At 30.3% G+C, this 18943-nt stretch overlaps 2 protein-coding genes across 7 annotated transcripts in view; one reads left to right on the top strand and one right to left on the bottom strand.

The window, feature by feature from the left end:
* LOC136983194 (coiled-coil domain-containing protein 177-like) overlaps positions 1 to 1186 on the top strand; it is a 90934-nt gene extending 89748 nt beyond the window's left edge. For all 6 annotated transcript variants that reach the window (XM_067279862.1, XM_067279866.1, XM_067279865.1 and 3 more), the window contains exon 12: positions 334 to 1186. In XM_067279862.1, the coding sequence (XP_067135963.1) occupies positions 334 to 354 (21 nt within the window). In that variant the 3' untranslated portion in view covers positions 355 to 1186. The remainder of the gene's footprint in view (positions 1 to 333) is intronic.
* A 518-nt stretch (positions 1187 to 1704) lies between these two features.
* Positions 1705 to 18802, bottom strand: Tsen2 (tRNA splicing endonuclease subunit 2). Its single transcript, XM_067279894.1, has 9 exons — positions 18783 to 18802; positions 18172 to 18436; positions 13777 to 13853; positions 13604 to 13700; positions 11407 to 11460; positions 6874 to 7015; positions 2069 to 2208; positions 1903 to 1983; positions 1705 to 1826 (listed from the first exon to the last, which is right to left on the bottom strand). The coding sequence occupies exons 2-9, from the start codon at positions 18361 to 18363 to the stop codon at positions 1776 to 1778; spliced, it is 834 nt and encodes a 277-aa protein (XP_067135995.1). The 5' UTR covers positions 18364 to 18436; positions 18783 to 18802; the 3' UTR covers positions 1705 to 1775.
* Positions 18803 to 18943: the final 141 nt, after the last annotated feature.

Below are 18943 nucleotides of genomic sequence, written 5' to 3'. Positions count from 1 at the left end.
ATCATTATCTAACAGAGTAGACATTATAAACTTCAGGATGCAAAATGCCTTCTTTATTGCAGAGTCACTCATGCACTTCCTAGAGGTAGTAGATAAGACATTTAAATGCAAGTGAGAGAAAACTTGGACAGTTACTCTATTGACTTGTGTAAATTGCATACTTCTCAGAAATAATTAACATAATTACAGTAATTTAAAATAGCATTTTGTTTGGAAGACCCTGTATATCAAATATAAAGAAAAAAAATTAAATTAATAAACTATTAATCTGTGAAATTTAGATTAATAATTTTAAAAAAGAAACTATAATAAAATTATTATTTTATTTTACAGAAGAACAATGACAATTCGTAAATATTGGAACAAGATCAGGATTTAAATTTCATCCATCCATTTGCATGTTTTACTAATTTTCAAATTAAAGCAGCATGATGAATAAAACACTCAATATTAGAGTAAATATTCAGATTCAGTTTTAAAAACTTTTTTGAACGTTCTTTGTAAATAACAAGTTATCTTTGCAAATAAATATTTGAATTTGACTGGGAAATAGAGTGCAATTTAAAAAATCTTGGTTTCAACCATTGCTTTAACAGTTCCATTAGTGCACTGACAAGCAAAATGTTAGCCACTAATCTAATTATTATTCATTTGTCTAGTAAATTCAAATAAAATGTTGATTTTTCACTTTGTTCAAATCAACTTCCTATTAATTATTACAAAAACTTTTATATAAAAAGATTTAAAAAAATAAGAATTAATTTTGGAATCGACTACTCTATTAATAGTTGATCAAAAGTTTGAATACTTTGTTAATTAATGTGATAATTAAAATCATTTATTAAATTTTTATTCTAAAATGAACAAAATGTTATTTGCACAATGATTTGTTCCATTGGGAATATTAATTGGAAATGATGATAGATGGATCAACTGAATTTCAATTCTTTTGATAAAAATGTGTTTGTCAGATTATTTATGTATCAAATGATGTTTTATTATAATATTTGATATATCTTTGAGATCAATTCTAATAAGAATTTTTTCTTTTGTTAAACAAATGAATATTTTTTAATTTTGATGTTTTAATTAAATCTGTTTAATATGGGAATTTGAAATAATGTCTTTTAAATTATAATTGTATAATTATTGAATTTTAATAAATTTCCTATATTTTGAATGTTAATGTGTTATTTTTTAGAAATGTTACAAAAATATATCCATTATGAGTTCCTTTATTTCTGTACACAAAATTGGCCCACCAGTGGCCAAGCAGTTCCATTCCCTGAACACTGGAAGTTCAGTCATGGGTTCGCGCCTCTCCAGGATGGGCTGGCCACATGGATTTTTCCGGGTTTTCTCCTCGTCTGTAGTGCCTGAATAGAGGCCAGTTACCCTTAAAAAGACCTCCCAAGTGTTGTGTTACTGTAACTTAACTAAACAAACAAACAGTACACAAAATTTCTCTTCTAATAATTCTCAACTATGCATCTGGAAAATCTAGTTATTACAAGATTCTACCAATCTCCATAGGAACCCACAAAAAACCTTTTAGTTGTAAATTTATTATATAATAAATTTCAATTTAATGTTCCTCATCTGTAGGTTCCATGATACAGAATTCTTGCAATTTTTGCTTGAGTTTAACAAAAATTTTCAACAGTAGTGTGTGTTCACTTATTTGAAAGAAGCTGTACAGAAAAATTGTTTTAAGTATTTTATTTATTCAAAAGAATGTTATATGTAATATATAAATGACAAAATATTAAAATCAACTAATTGTCTTCTCTTTCTTCAGAGGGTATCCACCTTCTTAATAGAACTTCCTGAAAGTATTTTTAAAATAAACTCATATCACAATTAAATGTATAGAAATGAAAATTCTATCAAAAACATTTATACCTGTACATTAAATGTTGGAATACAAGAAGGATCTAACAGATCTGTATCTTTGTTTTTCATTACGTAACATAATAGTGTGTCCTGTTAGAGATGAATTTAGCAATATAAGTTTTTAATAAGAGTTCGTTAGGATCAAATGAAAATTAAAATTTAAGGTAATATTTACTTTAGCTACGTGTTCATTAACTCTGTTTAAAGAAAGTAATTCCAACCACGTTAAAGACTGCTCGTTAAAATCTGATGATACTTCACGTACGACAACACAATAGGTGGAATGATAAAATGCTGGACCATCTTTGTACAAAACTATAAAGAAAAATCAATAATTAAACTGTAAAGAAACAAATTTTCACAAATACAAATAAAATCAAAATATGATGTGTGTGTGTAAGTGCCACCTTAACTGTTATAATTTTTTTTTTTAATTTTTAGCAGAAAAATTTAAGTCTAGTTTTTAAAAGAATTTATTATAAAGAAAACTAAATTGCTATTTCTTTTTTTCACAACAGTTAAATATACTAGTTCTGACACCACCTTTGGGAATATAGCAGTGGCATAGCTACAGTTCTCCAGGCCTGGTGTGGAACCAGATTTGTGGGCCCCCGAAAAAATTTTTCAGGTCTTTTTTCTTGTGATTTTGGGGCCCCATGGGCCTATCGCTTTCCAGGGGCTTGGTGCGGATCGCACCTACCACACCCCCTAGGTACACCACTGGAATATAGTAATGAGACTGCTTTTTTTGTGGCCTTAAATTCAATCTGATATCTCTCTCATTCCTGTCTGTTTAGTTGCAAAAATTCAGCTTTCAAGTATTATTGCTTTATTTCACTATTTATGGTTGGCCTTATGCTTGCTTGTTCTCCAAAAACTGAAATGTGTCAAAGAATATCCTAAATTTAAGATGTACCTCAACTTTTTTCTTAAATTCAAAGTAATGTAATTATATTTATTATTAGATGTGTCTTTTTTATACTATATGAATATATAACTGAGAAATATATTAGAGATTTTTTTATAAGCTAATGTTCATTCAATAATTTTGTGTGTTAAGCCAACTGTTTTAAAACAACTTTCATATGGATTAACTGTTTCATTTCAATATGTTCAATTACTTTAGTAATTATAGAGTCTGTTTTCTTTGATTTATGATAAATACAATAATTCTGTTCATAATAGAATGTTATTTTTTGAATTTTAGAAATAATAGTATTTTCAAATCGAAAAATTTTTTTAATGAAGAATCAAGTATAACAAGACACTGGTGATATTTCTATGAATGCAAAAACTTAATTGGAAATTTAGGTGAAGTTTTCAAAGTTTCAGACAAATGACAATATTCTTTTTATGTACTTTACATTATTGAATGTTTTTGACAAATGACTATTCATATAACATTTTTCCTAGCAAGCACTAAGAACAACTTATGATATAATTTTCTGATCAAATCAATAGTTATATACTAACTAATCATTTATTACATAAGAGATAATCAATAAATAACCAGCCAATGAGTATAGAAGTTCAAAGGTAATTTGCATAGCAATGCAACTTGATGGGAATTGACAGGTATAGTATAGATAAGGTAAATGGCAACACAGCCATGTCAATAGTTTTCATGATCCTATAATACAGTGGTTGGAGAACTGGAGTAGAAATGAGATTATTTGGGGGTAATAAGGAATTTAGATATTTCAGATTTAAAAAAAAATAAAAAATATATAAAGTGTCAGAACTGAAAGTAATAACTTGATTATTTATAACACGTTGACTTATTATAGCTGAATAAGTTTATTACAGCACGAATGAACTCATTATAGTAATATTATTGCATGAATATGCAAAAAAATAAAACAACAAATTATCACAAAAAAATAAAAATAAAAAATGTTAGTTAATGCTTTTTTTCTTAAGGCAATAAAACACCACCTGGACAAATCTATGTGAAACAAAGGATGTACCATATGATGTCGTCAAGTGCTGACATCTGTCGTCTATTAATTTTTTGTGGTGGTAGATTTCACCAGAGTAACGAAAAGGGTTAAGAAGAGCCTTGTTTATGTTAATTGTGCCCTTTTCGTTTTTACACAATTTTTTTGCAATACGTGAATACAAGGACATACCATTTCATCATCAATTTCGATGATCAAGGTAAGCCGTAATTTTAAAATTTAATTTAAGAGCCTTTAAACCTCTGGATTTTTCACCCTTCAGATGGCAGCAGATAGAAATAGGAAAAGAACGTACAAGGAAGAATTCCTTAAATAAAGTTTTACACAAATAGAAGACAAGGTTACAATGAAACCACAGTGTGTTATATGTTTGAAAGTACTAACCTTCAGAATAAAAAAAAAAAAAAAAAAAAAAAAAAAAATGTTAATGGAAGAAACATTTGGATGATAATTTGCATTCACACCTATCTTCCAAACCATGAGAGTACTTTGTAAATTTAGAAATGTCTGTCAAAAGACAGACTGGACAGCAACTTGTTAGGTGCCTTTGATCAACGTTCGGCATCAATGGCTAGCTTTGAAGTAGCCTGGTTGATTGCCCAAAACAAGAAACCATATACAGTCAAACCTGTTTTTATGCGGTGGATAGGGACCGCATAAAAAAAATGCATTTAAAAAAAAAAAAAAAAAAAAAAAAAAAAATCGCACAAAACTTTACGAGTGGTTATAAAAAATAGTTTTCACAACACAATTAAAAAAATATTTTTTTTATGCGGTCAATAGGGACCGCATAAAAAAAGTCTCACATAGAAAATAACTCAAAACCGTACAAAATAGAATTTATTGACAACAGATGTCAGCACTTGACTGCATCGTCTCGTCTATCGTCTGTTTTACATATTTTTGTCCAGGTGGTGTTTTGTTGACTTAAAAAATAAATTATTTCATTTTTCGCATATTCATGCAATAATATTACTATAATAAGTTCATTTATGCTATAATAAGTTTATTTAGCTATAATAAGTCAACATGAGACATGACAAATCGCACGAGACTAGTCGCCAACTATACCGCACAAAAAAAATCGCACAAATAAAAAATTGCACAAAAAAAGACCACATAAAAACAGTTTTGACTGTACTATTGGTGAGGATTTGGTTAAACCAGCAGCTGTAAAAATGGCAGAGATCATGTGTGTTCAGAAAGAAGCAAAGAAACTTATAATTCTTGCAGACAAGGGCACTGAATTCAAAGAAAGAATTTATATCTTGGCACAAAATGTAAGAGAACAGGTTACTTTCTCACTAAAACAAGCTAAATATTTTGCTATTCAACTTGATGAAACTACAGATGTCAGTAGCAATTCACAGCTAATGGTGTATGTTTGCTACAAAGGTACACATGCAATTGAAGAGGAATTGTTGTTTTGTTCTCCTCTAGAGTTGAGATCACGTGGAATTGATGTGTATAATAAGGTTAATGAATAGTTTAATACTCAAAGCATTAATTTAAAGTGGGAAAACTGCATTGCTGTGTCTGCTGATGGAGCTCCAGCTATGTTTGGTCATACTAATAGTTTTTCAGCCTTCGTGAGAAAAAATAATCCTAAAATTGAAGTGAGTCACTGTATGATCCATCACCAGGCACTATTTCTGAAACATTTGGAACCTACACTGGAAGCCGTCATGCATGATGCCATCAAGATTGTTAATGCTGTCAAAGGACATGCACTAAACACACAGCTATTTTGTGAATTATGTCAGGATAGTGAAGCTGAATATACAAACCTACTTTATTATACAGAAGTAAGGTGGCTTTCTCGCGGAAATGTTCTGAATCGAGTATGGTCTCTCATGACCAAACTTGCAATTTTTTTGGTTGATCAAAAGCATATTCTCACTGATAAGTTTAAACTCCTCGTGGGTTGCACATCTTGCATATTTAGCTGACATTTTTGAGCATATAAATGTATTGAACAAAGAAGTGCAAGGAAAAACATTAATTCCATTTCAACCAGAGAAAAAATGTCAGCATTTGGATTAAAGCTTCTATATTGGAGACAGAAAGTAGAACAAAACAAGATAGCTTTTTTTTTCAAAGTTGGCTTTGTTTTTGGAAAATTTTGAAAATACTTTTGATGACATCAAGGATACAGTTATGAGGCGTCTTACCGAACTCAGTGTGTGGTTACTTTCCGGATCTTCATTTACATACTGTCAGTTCGGTTGTAGATCTTTTTAAATGTGAAATTGCTAACATCCCAGAAAAGCCTCAAGGTTTGGCAGAGGCACTTTTTGAACTTCAATCTAATAATGAAGCACACATTCAATTTGAGAACAAAGCAGATCTGTCGTCTTTTTGGATGTCAGAAGCTGCAAAGGCTTTCAAAATTGCACATGAGGAGGCAGTAAAAAGTTGCTGCCATTTGCAACAACCTGCCTTTGTGAACAAGGATTTTCCAATCTAATGAACATAAAAATCAAAAACGAAAATTGATTGAACGCCAAAGACTGTATTCAAATTGCTATGACATCAAAAAGCCCGAATTTTGAAGTTATTGTATCAAACATGAAACAACATTTTTCCAAAACCTAGAGTAAAAGTTTTAAATGAAATTATTTTGTTCTAAAATGATAATTTTATTTCGTTTGTCTATTATTTATTATTTTCATGAAACTTTTTTCATTTTTAGTGTAAAATTATTAAATAAATAGTGTTTAAATTTGTATCGATTTTCTTCTTTTCAAAATGAGGAGGGTAATATCAACTTACACAAATATATTTTGGGATAATGGCTAAAAAAGTTCCCCACTCCCTAAATGTTTTCTAGTAATGTTTGACAACATTTTAAGCTTTAAATGCCATCTTACATACTATTATTATTTTGTAGAATAAGATGCACTCAAAAAATAAAAATTGATTTTTCTCACTTCAGGTACCTTTTTATAGATCACATCATGTATTATATTTTATTACAATATAATTTAAATATTCAAATTTTAAACTAATAAATTTAATTTACCAAAATCTGTTCCGTATTTCAATCCAGATTTGACTATCCAGCCTTTGCTACGAAAATAATGATAAGCAACATATTTACATGGAAATCTTCCATCTAATGCCAACCAACAAAACTTTTTCCACATTTCAGAAATACTTAATTCCTGAAATAAAAAATTATTAACTAATAATGATTTAACATATAATAATAAAATTTCCTACGAAATGGGAATTTTATTATTCCAAAAAAGAAAATTCAATTTTCATTTTAAATTATACTTCTCAATGAATTCAAATCTTATCTATTTTAGTTTAATATGAATTATAGAAAGCTATTAAGAGCTAATTAGAAGAAAATTATTAATTAAATATATGGACATAGCAATTAAATACAAGTAGATTTAATTCTATTATTTATAGCATAGATAACAACATTCATGACATATATTTTCAAGTTTTTCCACTATTGCTAATATATATATGATAACACTTTACAAATGCGACAACTTTCTTTTGTTTCACTACATAATCATTGTGTTAAATGCTCACTGTTGATCATCAAAGTCCTTTTTCGAGGTACAAGGAATGGAGACTAAATCATCCCCTTAAAAAGCATGGACATGATTTATATGCATCATTTCAAATAAACCAATCTGTGGTGCATGCAGTTGCAACGAATAAAATAATGTTCCATTTTAAAAAATTACATTGTAATTACATTATCCTATCAAATTTATTAAATTTAAAACCTGAGGATGATCAATTAAGACTATCAAAAGCATTTGTTTACATACTTGAAAAACCCCTATCTTTGAGTACAATTCTGGTCTCATTTTTCTTTCCAACAAATGTTTTCAGCTGCTTTAATTAGCCTTTATTGGGTCTGTCACATTGTTAGTTCCTTTTCAATATTTAAAAAAATATTAGAAGACACATTATCACTCGAGTGGCCATTCCAATATAAAACATTGACATTTAGAATCTTTCACAGACCTGAAGCAGGCTTATCAAAGGAGCTGAAAATGTTTGTCAGAAAGATACTCAAAGGTGTGGTTTTTTTCAAGTTCTCATTAGAAGATATCATCAGACTTTTTCGTAGATATGTTAGGTTCAAAGACTGAAATCGCTCATTGAGCAAAAAAAATGATCACAATGCATTGTGGCTAACTCAAAACAACCACAAAGCGAAATTTGTGTTGTTGCTTTCATGATATTTGACCATGATGCATTGTGGTGTTTAAGAAAAGCCATAACGCGTTCTGAATGTTAGCTGATGCAACCACAATATGAAGGATAGGTTGTAAGTTGTCAATGGGCGAATTGCAAACACTTGTGGAGTTTGTATTGTGTTCATTCTTGACCAGTGCTGCCATTTCTAGGGTAATTACCCTTTTCTAGACTAATTTCAATTTCTCAGAGTAATGTTTCGGTAGTCTTATATTTAGGGTAAATCCAGGGTAAAACTGTATGTTCTGATGCTATTACTCATCCCGCCACAAGTTTTGCTGGAAAAAGTTTTAGCCTAAAACCATTCTGTTTTTTTCCTGTAACTGGAGGGTTTTCAACAGGAGCTAAAGAAATAATGCAGATTGATGCTAGTTACATGGGTGTACACTGTACAGTGATACCTCGGTTTTTGTTGATAATCTGTCTGAAAACAATCGGTGAAATCCAAAACCGATGATAACAGAGGTATTACTGTATATTACACCAGAGTAGGATTTTGCTTTTCTCAACCTCCATGCATTGAGCCATTGGCACTCTCCATATCAGATGTAAATTATTACCTCTAAAAATCTAAGACATTTTAGTTATTAACATTTTTAAAAACAATGAATTAAGAATTGTTCTGATTATTATTTCACAACAATAGTACAGGGATCTGTGTCATAGAATCATTCATATTATTTTTTTTTTATTCAAGCATGAGCTCGAGCTCAGAGAGTTTTCTCAATATAGGGCAGTTGAAATTGGTTCAAATGTTTTAGTTAGGATGCCTGATGTTGATAGAGGACGTGCAGCTCCCAGAAATGTTTTAGCTGTTGTTATGAGCATTAATCCATCGAGTCAATTAGGAAACAAGGAAGATCTTCTTGATTGACTTTATGCTCGTAATGAATTTACAATTTCTGAGAGTAACTTTTTTAACATTCAGGACGTATCCTCAACTTCATTAACACTTTGCTCAGCATCCACATTAACATCTGGAAGTAAGCAACAGTTTATAATGTGTCACTGTAAAAGATACTGTATTGATAAAAAATGTAAATGTCGCTCAAAGAACATAAAATGCAACTCTAAATGTCACGGTAATAGTTCCTGTAAAAATAAATAACTCTGCAATATTCTGGATTCTCATAAAAAAGACTGATTTATTAATAAAAGTTCCTGACAAAGTAATTATTTTTAGTAAATTAGTTGTTAGAAAATGTTGACATCTCGAGCACGCAGCAGATTTTCACGAATGATTAAATGTTGTTGAAAAATAACCAAGTTACATTTCTGTATATGATGAATAATTTTGTTACCTACTTATATAAGATGATTGAAGATAAATAAATCATAACGAAAAAGAAAGTTTTATTTTCTTATAATCACCTCATTATTAGTTAACATCCAGAACGTGTGGTGGTGTTTAACCATAATAAATCCGTCGCACAGTGGTTTTTAACTTTAGCAGCTGATTTTTAAGTCATTGTGTATAGTATATCAAACACCTACAAGTATATGTAATTAGACATTTAGCACTTTTTAGCAAAACAAATGTGTATTTTTCTCCATACATTTTATTTCTTTGAAATGTTTTTAAGTATGAAAATTAAATTTCTAAAAAAAACTTGTAGAACTAATGTTGTTCAGCATTAAAAATTGTAAATAAAAATGTTTTGAAGCTAGAATCTATATTTTGAAGTTAGAAACCACTGTGCATCGTATGATCCTCTAGCGTGGTTGCATCAGCTAACGTTCAGAATGCGTTATGGTTTTTCTTAATCACCACAACATGTTGTGGTCGTTTTTTTCACTCCATGAGCAATTTTGGTCTTTGAGCCTAACAGATACATTATTTATTACACTTGACATTTGATATAAATACTCAACTCTGAATGTATGGATATTGACATTACTGTATTGACAAAGACATGGATTCATGTCTTAAACTCACCTTCAGATTTTAATGGCTATCATATGGAGTGAACTGAGTGAGTGGTATGTAATCAAGATAGAATTCTGTTTTATTTTCTATAAATTAATTGCAATAAGGTATACATTGATTCCAGGAATTATTTTTTTAATGGAAATTATGCTTTTTTTTCTAATCTTTATATGACAACATTAGCATTATTATACAAATGTAGTAAAAAATGAAAAGTATGAAATAAATTCAATAGTTTGTTACTGCAAATATATGGAATAGTTTCACTATAAACTGTACTAAATATGGCCTGCTTATACACTGAGCAATTATTAACTATTAATTAATTATTGAAAGTGTTACATACTGAAATGTAACACTTTCAATTAGAACACTGAAATTAGAATAAAATCAAATTTGGCTTAAAAGCCAAATTTGATTTTATTCTAATTTCATTCAAAACAAACTTAAAGGAAAACTTTTATATAATTCTCTATTATATAATCATTTAACTTAAATTCTTTATTCAATAAACACTCAGAAGATTGTTTCTCAGTGATTTAAGGTGTTATTGGGATGATTACAATGTAGGGAAAGGACAGGGTTGTACAGATTTATCCAGAATAGTGAAATCCGAATGTTCAATTGTTGAATGGGAGGAAGCTAAGGTTATAAAACTGGTGCACTCACTGACATTGGCAATGTGTTTGGAAAAGAAGGAGATATATAGAAGTAGTATTTCAGGGAAGTGTTTGAACTATAAGGATGCCACAATTCTTCCCACGGCATGGAAACACGTCGTCAAGAGGAATTTATTAGAATCTAATCCCTCATTCAATGTGAAATTGATATTATGAATGTGATTTTTTCCTTTTTGTTTCATTTATCTTTATTGTTTCCTTTTTTATTATTTTGTTATTGTAATCCATATGCCAATACCGTATTATTTATATATTTATTTTGAAATCAAATGACGATATATTCAAATGTCTTTGTAATTTTAAATATGTTCTTACATGTTCTATGTGATAAGAAACGGTTGTCAAGGTTCCAGAATTTAAAACCTGATGATGGTCTGTTGAGCAGGTTGGAAATGTAATAAATTGTTTCTCAATGATTTAAAGTATTATTGTGATGATTGCAATTCTGTATTCATTTTAATTGAAATTAAGCAATTCAAAGTTTGAGTTTAATTCTCTAAATTGCTTTTATGTCTCTTACATTTTCCATACAGCACTTAAATCACACTACTTCTAGTGTGTCATATCTTGTAATTTGGGGGATATTTCAAAAATAAATCCACAGAAATTATAAGTCTTTGGATCTATAAAACTTTCATTAAAATATAATAGGCTTTCTCATAATATATTTTTTCAATTAAAAGCATTTTAATATAACTATGATAATATATAAAAAACAAACCTTATTACTTTCTTTTACAATTAAGCAACCTAATCCATATGATAAAAAAAATGCCTGGAAAAAATTTTATTTTATTATAATTTTAAAATTTATAATAATAATTTTACATTTTTAAAATTAGTAATCAGGGAAAAAGTTTAGTACTTTACAAATACAAATTAAAATTTGACTGAAAAATTTATTTTGTGAAAATGTATATTAATTATTTAAAATACTACACTCATTGACAAAAAAGTTACATACCAAGAAGGGGTATTTGAATCAAATAAAACTTTATTAATGAAAATGTAATGATATTGGTAATAAGTGATTAACATAGCAAAGCAATATTTCCTTGAAGAACAACAGTACAATTTAAAGGAACATTTTGTACCTTTTAGGATCTCCTCTTGCCTGCATACAGGTAACATTTTGGTCAGCATAGAGGCATACATATACTATATACTATCTGGTAATACATTTCCCACAGATGTTGAACTGCTACTCCAGATTCCTCAAACTTATAGATGACTGAATCTAGCAACCTATCTGATACTACGAGTGACAAATCTGAACACTGGGCAGGCCAAGGAAACGTGACGTGGCAAACATTTCTGGGAAATCCTGTGTGCAGCCAAGCATTAGCTTGCTGTAAAATGGGTGTTTACAGTCCTGTCATGAAATGTAACACATGGAGGCATAGGATTTCCTAAAAGCAGCACTGTGCCGTCAATTTCTGTATCTCTGTATTTCTGTATCGCTATTAGGAATGACAGGATCCCTCTCATATGTACAGGAACACATAGACAGCACAGTGCTATTTTCAGGAAATCCTATGCCTCCATGTGTTACATTTCATGACAAAACTGTAAACACCCATTTTACAGCAAGCTAATGCTTGGCTGCACACAGGATTTCCAGAAATGTTTGCCACATCACATTTCCTTGGCTCCCAGTGTTCAGATTTGTCACTCATCAAGCATTTGTAGTATCAGAAAGGTTGCTAGATTCAGCCATCTATAAGTTTGAGGTGTGTTGGTGTGGAGAGGACTGTCATATGAGAGATGTCCTCTCCAGACCAACACACCAGTAGCAGGGCAATGTGCTGCACAACAGTAAAGGTGCGATTGAAGCACTCACCAGTAATCCTTCATAGAAACAGGGTGGGTTGCAGAGACAGGATTCTGTAGCAAGACTTCCACTTGTCTCTGGATGATAGACAAAGATGCCATTATAGCTATTTCTGCTTGTCTCACAATTGATAATCAACTCTCCTGGTTGTCTGTCTGGGTCATCCAGAACCTGCTTCACGATGTATGTGCACCCTGATGTATCCACTGTCCTCAATGCCACATAGTCAGGTGAGAAGATCACAGATGGTGGGCAATTTGGTGAATAGCCACCCTGTTTCCCTCATCCTGAAAAAGTGGCCTTTCTCAAACTCCATCAGTTCTATGAATGTCTTTGACTGCATTAAACAGGTATAATAGAACCATCACAAAGTGTTTAATTACATATAACACAAAATTAAACCAAATTGTAATGTTGATATTTATCAATGAACAAACATTTTCAACAGCTTTTAGCTATCATTATCAGGTTAATCCCCAGTGTTCAAAAATAGACCATAACATTAAATGTTGATCTTTAAATGATGGCAAAGCACCATCTAATTGATTGTTGCTTTAGTGATGTGGAAAAATTAAAAAAGGACCTCAACCTACATCAGGCCTGGAGATCTTTATTTGATGTCCTATTTTAATTTTTCTACATCATTACAGCAACAACCAATCAGACAGTTCTTCACCATCATTTGAAGATCAATGTTCAATGGCATGTTTTATTTTTGAACATTGGGGCTTAACCTGACAATGATGGCTAAAAGCTGATGAAAACATTTGTTTATTGGTAAATATTCCACGTTTTTATACTAAAATTTAGTTTAATTTTGTGTCACTAAACAGGTATTCAAAAACCTCCAAACAACATAGACTGAAAATTCTGAACACAGTCTCTGTGAGCCTTTATTAGAATACTGGAGTAGCAATTTTAAGAAACTCTAGTGGTATTACCTATCATGCAATTGGACCACAGATATAATCATTTACATACCTGTTTGAGACATAGTTGTATGTCAAGTTTTGCTGAAATCAGACAATTCTGACTGGGTGCATAACTTTACTTGTCAATGAATGTAATTAATAAATAAAGAAAATACCTCTTCAAACATCAGATACAAGATTTCACACTGATTTTTTGAACTTAAACTTGTCTCCTGACAGTGTTGTTGACATTCACCATCATCATTGATTTCACTGTAAAGTATTTTTTAGTTAAATAAAACATACAACATTAAATAAAATCATTTAGTTTTTGTCATAAACATCTTACTTAAAATTAGATAAGCTTCTTCTTTTGTCTGAAAATTCAGGTATATCTTTTGATAAGTATCCTATGCCAAAGTTTCCCTATTATTTAAAATTATATTTCAAGGATCTTTTCAAATAAATTAAAAAATTATTTGTAAAAACATTAATAAATTATTTTAAAATAAAAATATTAATTTAAACTAGTACAGTCAAACCTGTTTTTATGCGTTTTTTTTGGGTGCGATTTTTTATTTGTGCGGTATAGTTGGCGACTAGTCTCGTGCGATTTGTCATGTCTCACGTTGACTTATTATAGCTAAATAAACTTATTATAGCATAAATGAATTTATTATAGTAATATAATTGCATGAATATGCAAAAAATGAAATAATTTACTTTTTAAGTCAACAAAACACCACCTGGACAAAAATATGTAAAACAGATGATAGACGAGACGATGCAGTCAAGTGCTGACATCTGTTGTCAATAAATTCTATTTCGTACGGTTTTGAGTTATTTTCTATGTGAGACTTTTTTATGCGGTCCCTATTGACAGCATAAAAAAATATTTTTTAATTGTGTTGCAAAAACTATTTTTTATAGCCACTCGTGAAGTTTCATGCGATTTTTTTTATGCGGTCCCTATCCACCGCATAAAAACAGGTTTGACTGTATTGTTTTTATCATATAAATTATTTCTATAGAAACCCTCAAAAAATTATGAAATTATAATCCTTTTTAAACTAAATTGACTTTCTTAGAACATCTATGATCTAAATTGACTATTTAGAAATATTGGTACTATAACATTAATATGCAGATTAGAAAGATATTTAGATTATTGACTGTTATATAATTTAATTTACTAACCTACTTTTAAATTTATTGTATTGTACTTTTGTTAAGAAATCATATTAAAAATCAAGCAATTACAGATTTTTGATAATTCCCTAGATAAATCTGGTTGCAAAATGTTTCCTACTTCTTGCAGAAGAAAAATGGAGAACCAAAACTGAAACTAATTTGAAGTATCAAAAATAATCTTTTCTTCTTTCCACCAACAAAATTTAAGAAATCAACAAACACTTTCGGTCTGATTTATAAGCTAACAATCAGGTCTAAAGTTAAATACAACATATTTTGACTTTAGACCCGATGCTGGCCTATAAATCATGCTGAAAACATCTGTCGATTTATTAAATTTTTTTGGTGGAAACAAGAAAAGATAATTTTTAATATTCCTTCTTGTTTGTATATTAATATTTTAATTTTTGTAAAATTTTCCCAATATGTAAATTAATTCAAATTAATTATTAAACAGAATTCATAAAATAATACTTCCATAATACATAGAAACAATTATGCAAATTTGCATGTATTTTTTTTGTCATAATCTTATTGTCAAATTACTTTTGACAATAAGATTATGACAAACACTTTCCTGGCTGTTATATATAACAGAGGGAAAGTATGGCGATTGGTCAAAAATGACCCTCCACGGTTTTTACATTTTTGGATTTAGGACACCTTAAAATGTCAAGAAATGCAAAAAAATTTGGGGGTAATTTCTGTATATATGGATGTTAGTGTATGTGGGGCACAAATCTGTTCAACCTCTTTGAAGCTTAATAACTCCTATGTTTTTTGTTGAAAATTTCTGAAATTTTGCAGGGAGGTTTGTGTATTAGGGGGACTGATACTATTAAATTTTGGTGGTTAAAGGTTGAGAGGATGAAGAGATAAAGTGGGTCATGTGTATCTCCAGTAGGGTCAGACTTTAATGATTTTACTTTTGTTATTAGCATTTACAATTTTTTTATAAAACCCACCCCTACCCTCAAAATTAAGCTTGTTGCCATTTTATAATAGTTAAAAATATAAAGTTTTTAATAATAAAATATCGTAACAGATGGCACCACTAAATGTTGCTGGGAAAGTTAAGCAACTTATTGCTGGATTTTTTTCAGTGCATTTATAACAGATAAAATAAATTATATATACTATAGAAGTTTGTTAATCCAGTATCCTGTGAAAAGTAGCCAACAGCTTAGAATTACCCAATAATAATCTGGCAGTCTGATATGCCAGTATTTCACGTGGAATTTATTTTGACACATTGTAAGCTAAAGACTCTTGGCAGAAGTTGAAGCAAAATTGAAGGGTGCAACCACAAATGTTGCCAGATGTCAGAAGGGAGTCAACCATGGAATCAAGAGCAATGTGATTAAGAAAAATGATTCATTTTGTTATAGCATCTTGTATATGTCAGGATGGGCTTTACTGCACATGCTGGTCCATAACATTCAGACTGCATATAACTTATCAAATTTTTCAAAAATACAGAAATGTGCAGTAATCTGGCACAATTCTAGTCCTATAAGTGTTGCATTAACAAATTTGCACTGTATTTATTTATTTAATGATTATTTTAATTCAATTGCTTTAATCAGAATTAAACTTATTGACATTGTGATTTTATTATAAATCTGATTGCATACAATAGTGACTTATTTTCTTGCATAAGTGTACATATTCAGAATTTTTACAATTTTTTCTGAGAGCACACTATTTAAAAATACACTTGATAAGTCATAGTTGTTTTGATAAATTTATAAAAGAAATATAGAATTTTTAATAATAATAAATTTAATGTAGCCTATAACATAAGCATAAAAACCAAAAATCCAACAAAAGAAACAAATTTAATGAGAAACTAATGTTTTCTACTACTTTTAGCATTGTCAGGTTACAAATTGTTTAAAAAGAACACACAAATTAAACAAATTTTTAAGTGTGGAACTGGCATCTGATTAAATAGTGAAGTAAGTGTGACTTTGGATGATTACCAATTAAAAAATTCTTTTAGGGATTTCAAAATAAGATCTCCACACTTGCAAGAGTGTTAACGTCCTTGTAATTAATGGCCATGTTTTTCCTGCATGCTTTGTATATCTCCAGTTTCTTTGAATTCTTGAGATGGTTGATCACTCTGGAGTGGTGTATGCAATGTGCCTTGTCTAGATGCACTTAAACTTGATCATCTGTAGCAAAAGCTGCCAAAGCAGTTGTAGTGTGACCCTTTTTAATTGATGTTAGATGTTCTTTTAATCAATGGCTAAATGAATGAGTGGTAACCCCAACCATCTCAAGCATTTAGAGAAACTAAAGATATACAAAGCCCCCATTAATTACAAGGACAACATCCTTTTGCAAATGTGACAATCTTATTTTGAAATCCTCAAAAACTTTCTAATGGGTAAACACCCACATTTGTGCTTACTTCACCATCCAATCAGACACCAGTTCCACACTTAAAAATTTATGTTTGATTTTGTGTTGTCTTTTCAAACAGTTTGTAACTTGACAAGGATTGCTAAAAGCAGTAGAAAATGTTAGTTTATCATTAAGTTTACATTTCTTTTGCTGGATTTTTGGTTTTATGCTTGTGTTATGCTATAGTTTTATTCAGTTATTAGTTCTAAATAAATTTAATGATTAAATATATAAAAAAAATTTATAAATTTGCACAAATTAAAAACATTTGATCAAATTTAGAATTATTCTCGGGGATACTATAGATTATCACCTATAGAATTTCGGGACTTTGAGTATATATCTGAACTCAGGGACTGAGACGAGTTCAACAATACCCTACTTTTGGACCGGAGATGAAAAATAAGAAAGTTATCATACTTTTTTAATGCTTCCATACAGACGGCACCGTAGTTACTAGTGCTGCCATCTCGCGGTAAAGTCTGCAAACAAATTAAAAAAAAGCACTCTGAAAGGCAAGAAATTGCACGAACAGTTGAACGCCACTTCCTTTTTTTTCTTTTGTTCAAGAACTACTGTGAATCAATAACTATTGACGTTAAACAATCGGCGGCCTGCCAGCGGCTCCCCTCTCGGGGGAGTCTGTCGGGAGCACAAACAGTTGAACGCCAGTTCCTTTTTTTCAAGCATTGCGACTCCCGATTGCGATAGTGTGGTTGGCTCTTAGTACTAGCCGACTGCAAGCGATAGCGAGACTGAAGAGCCGTAGCCCCCGAGGTGGACTAGTGAGGGTGTGCGAAAGGACTTAACTCAAACTGCAGACGATCAGTATGCTCATGGATCATCATCGGCCTCTGTTGAAGGTATATATGGCAGACTTGCTGGACTAACTGTTAAACATGCGACAGGCTTAGCGGAGAGAGCGACACAACTCCTGATCATCGCGCAATTGCCGAAAAAAGTATGATAACTTTCTTATTTTTTGCCTCCGGCCCAAAAGTAAAATACCGTTGAACTCGTCTCGGTCCCAAGTTCAAATATATACTCAAAGTCCCGAAATTCCATAGGTGGTAATCTATAGTACACCCTTATTGGCAAACATTTTCTATCCTTTATACTTTATTTAAAATTAATTTAAAGTTACCTTTTCACATAACTGCTGTATGCTTCTTTCATCTTTTATTTCAACTCCTTTTGCTGTTAAATATCCAACATAATTCTCCAGTATTATATATTTTTTTCCATTTTTTTCAATTGTTTCAAAAGGCAATAATTCTTTTTGAGCAAAATATGGAACAAAACGTTTTGATCGAGGCTCTCGCAAATTAGGTTGCATTATATACTGATTATTATATCAATATATAGATAAAAACAAAGTATATTTATTTTACAATTTTTACAAAATAAACCTGAAAAGAAAAATATATAAAAATAATTTTATTATATATAGAAAAAACATTTGGCTCAATTAGATCTACATTTAATACCATTTTTCTTTATCTGGAATATAGAAAAAGTGTCAACTGTAGATAAAATTTAGCACAAAAACCTACTATTTAAATTTAACTTAAAATATTATTCCTCGAGAAGGGTCGTTCACCGTCAGAATCTTATCATATTATCAATTAAGAAAATACATTTTTTTACAAAAACATACACTTATATTCATACATAAAGTTTGCTCTATAAATTGAATTTATCTTATTGATACGCAGGAAATATTGACCTTATTTTTTTAACGAACTAATAACATACCTTCCGCATTAATATACTGTTATAACGTCAAATATACAAACACGCGGTCAAATTTTTTATTTGAAATAATCATCTACCACAAGGAGGCGCCACGCACACCACATAATCATAACATAATTTAAAATATATGAATTAATTTGCGAACTCTACGAGAATTAATA

This window comes from Centruroides vittatus, unplaced genomic scaffold (genome assembly GCF_030686945.1).
Source record: "Centruroides vittatus isolate TY-2023 unplaced genomic scaffold, ASM3068694v2 contig_878, whole genome shotgun sequence".
NCBI classification, from domain to species: domain Eukaryota; kingdom Metazoa; phylum Arthropoda; class Arachnida; order Scorpiones; family Buthidae; genus Centruroides; species Centruroides vittatus.
Note: the sequence above shows the minus strand (reverse complement) of the source record. Positions and strands in the feature narration are given on the sequence as shown.

Coding starts and splice junctions, on each gene's coding strand:
- Tsen2 (XM_067279894.1), bottom strand. CDS start 18,363: ATGCAACCTAATTTGCGAGAGCCTCGATCAAAACGTTTTGTTCCATAT. Junction 13,854..18,171: donor TACAGCAGTTATGTGAAAAG/GTAACTTTAAAT, acceptor TTTAAATAATAG/GGAAACTTTGGCATAGGATA. Junction 7,016..11,406: donor TTGTAAAAGAAAGTAATAAG/GTTTGTTTTTTA, acceptor TTTTTATTTCAG/GAATTAAGTATTTCTGAAAT.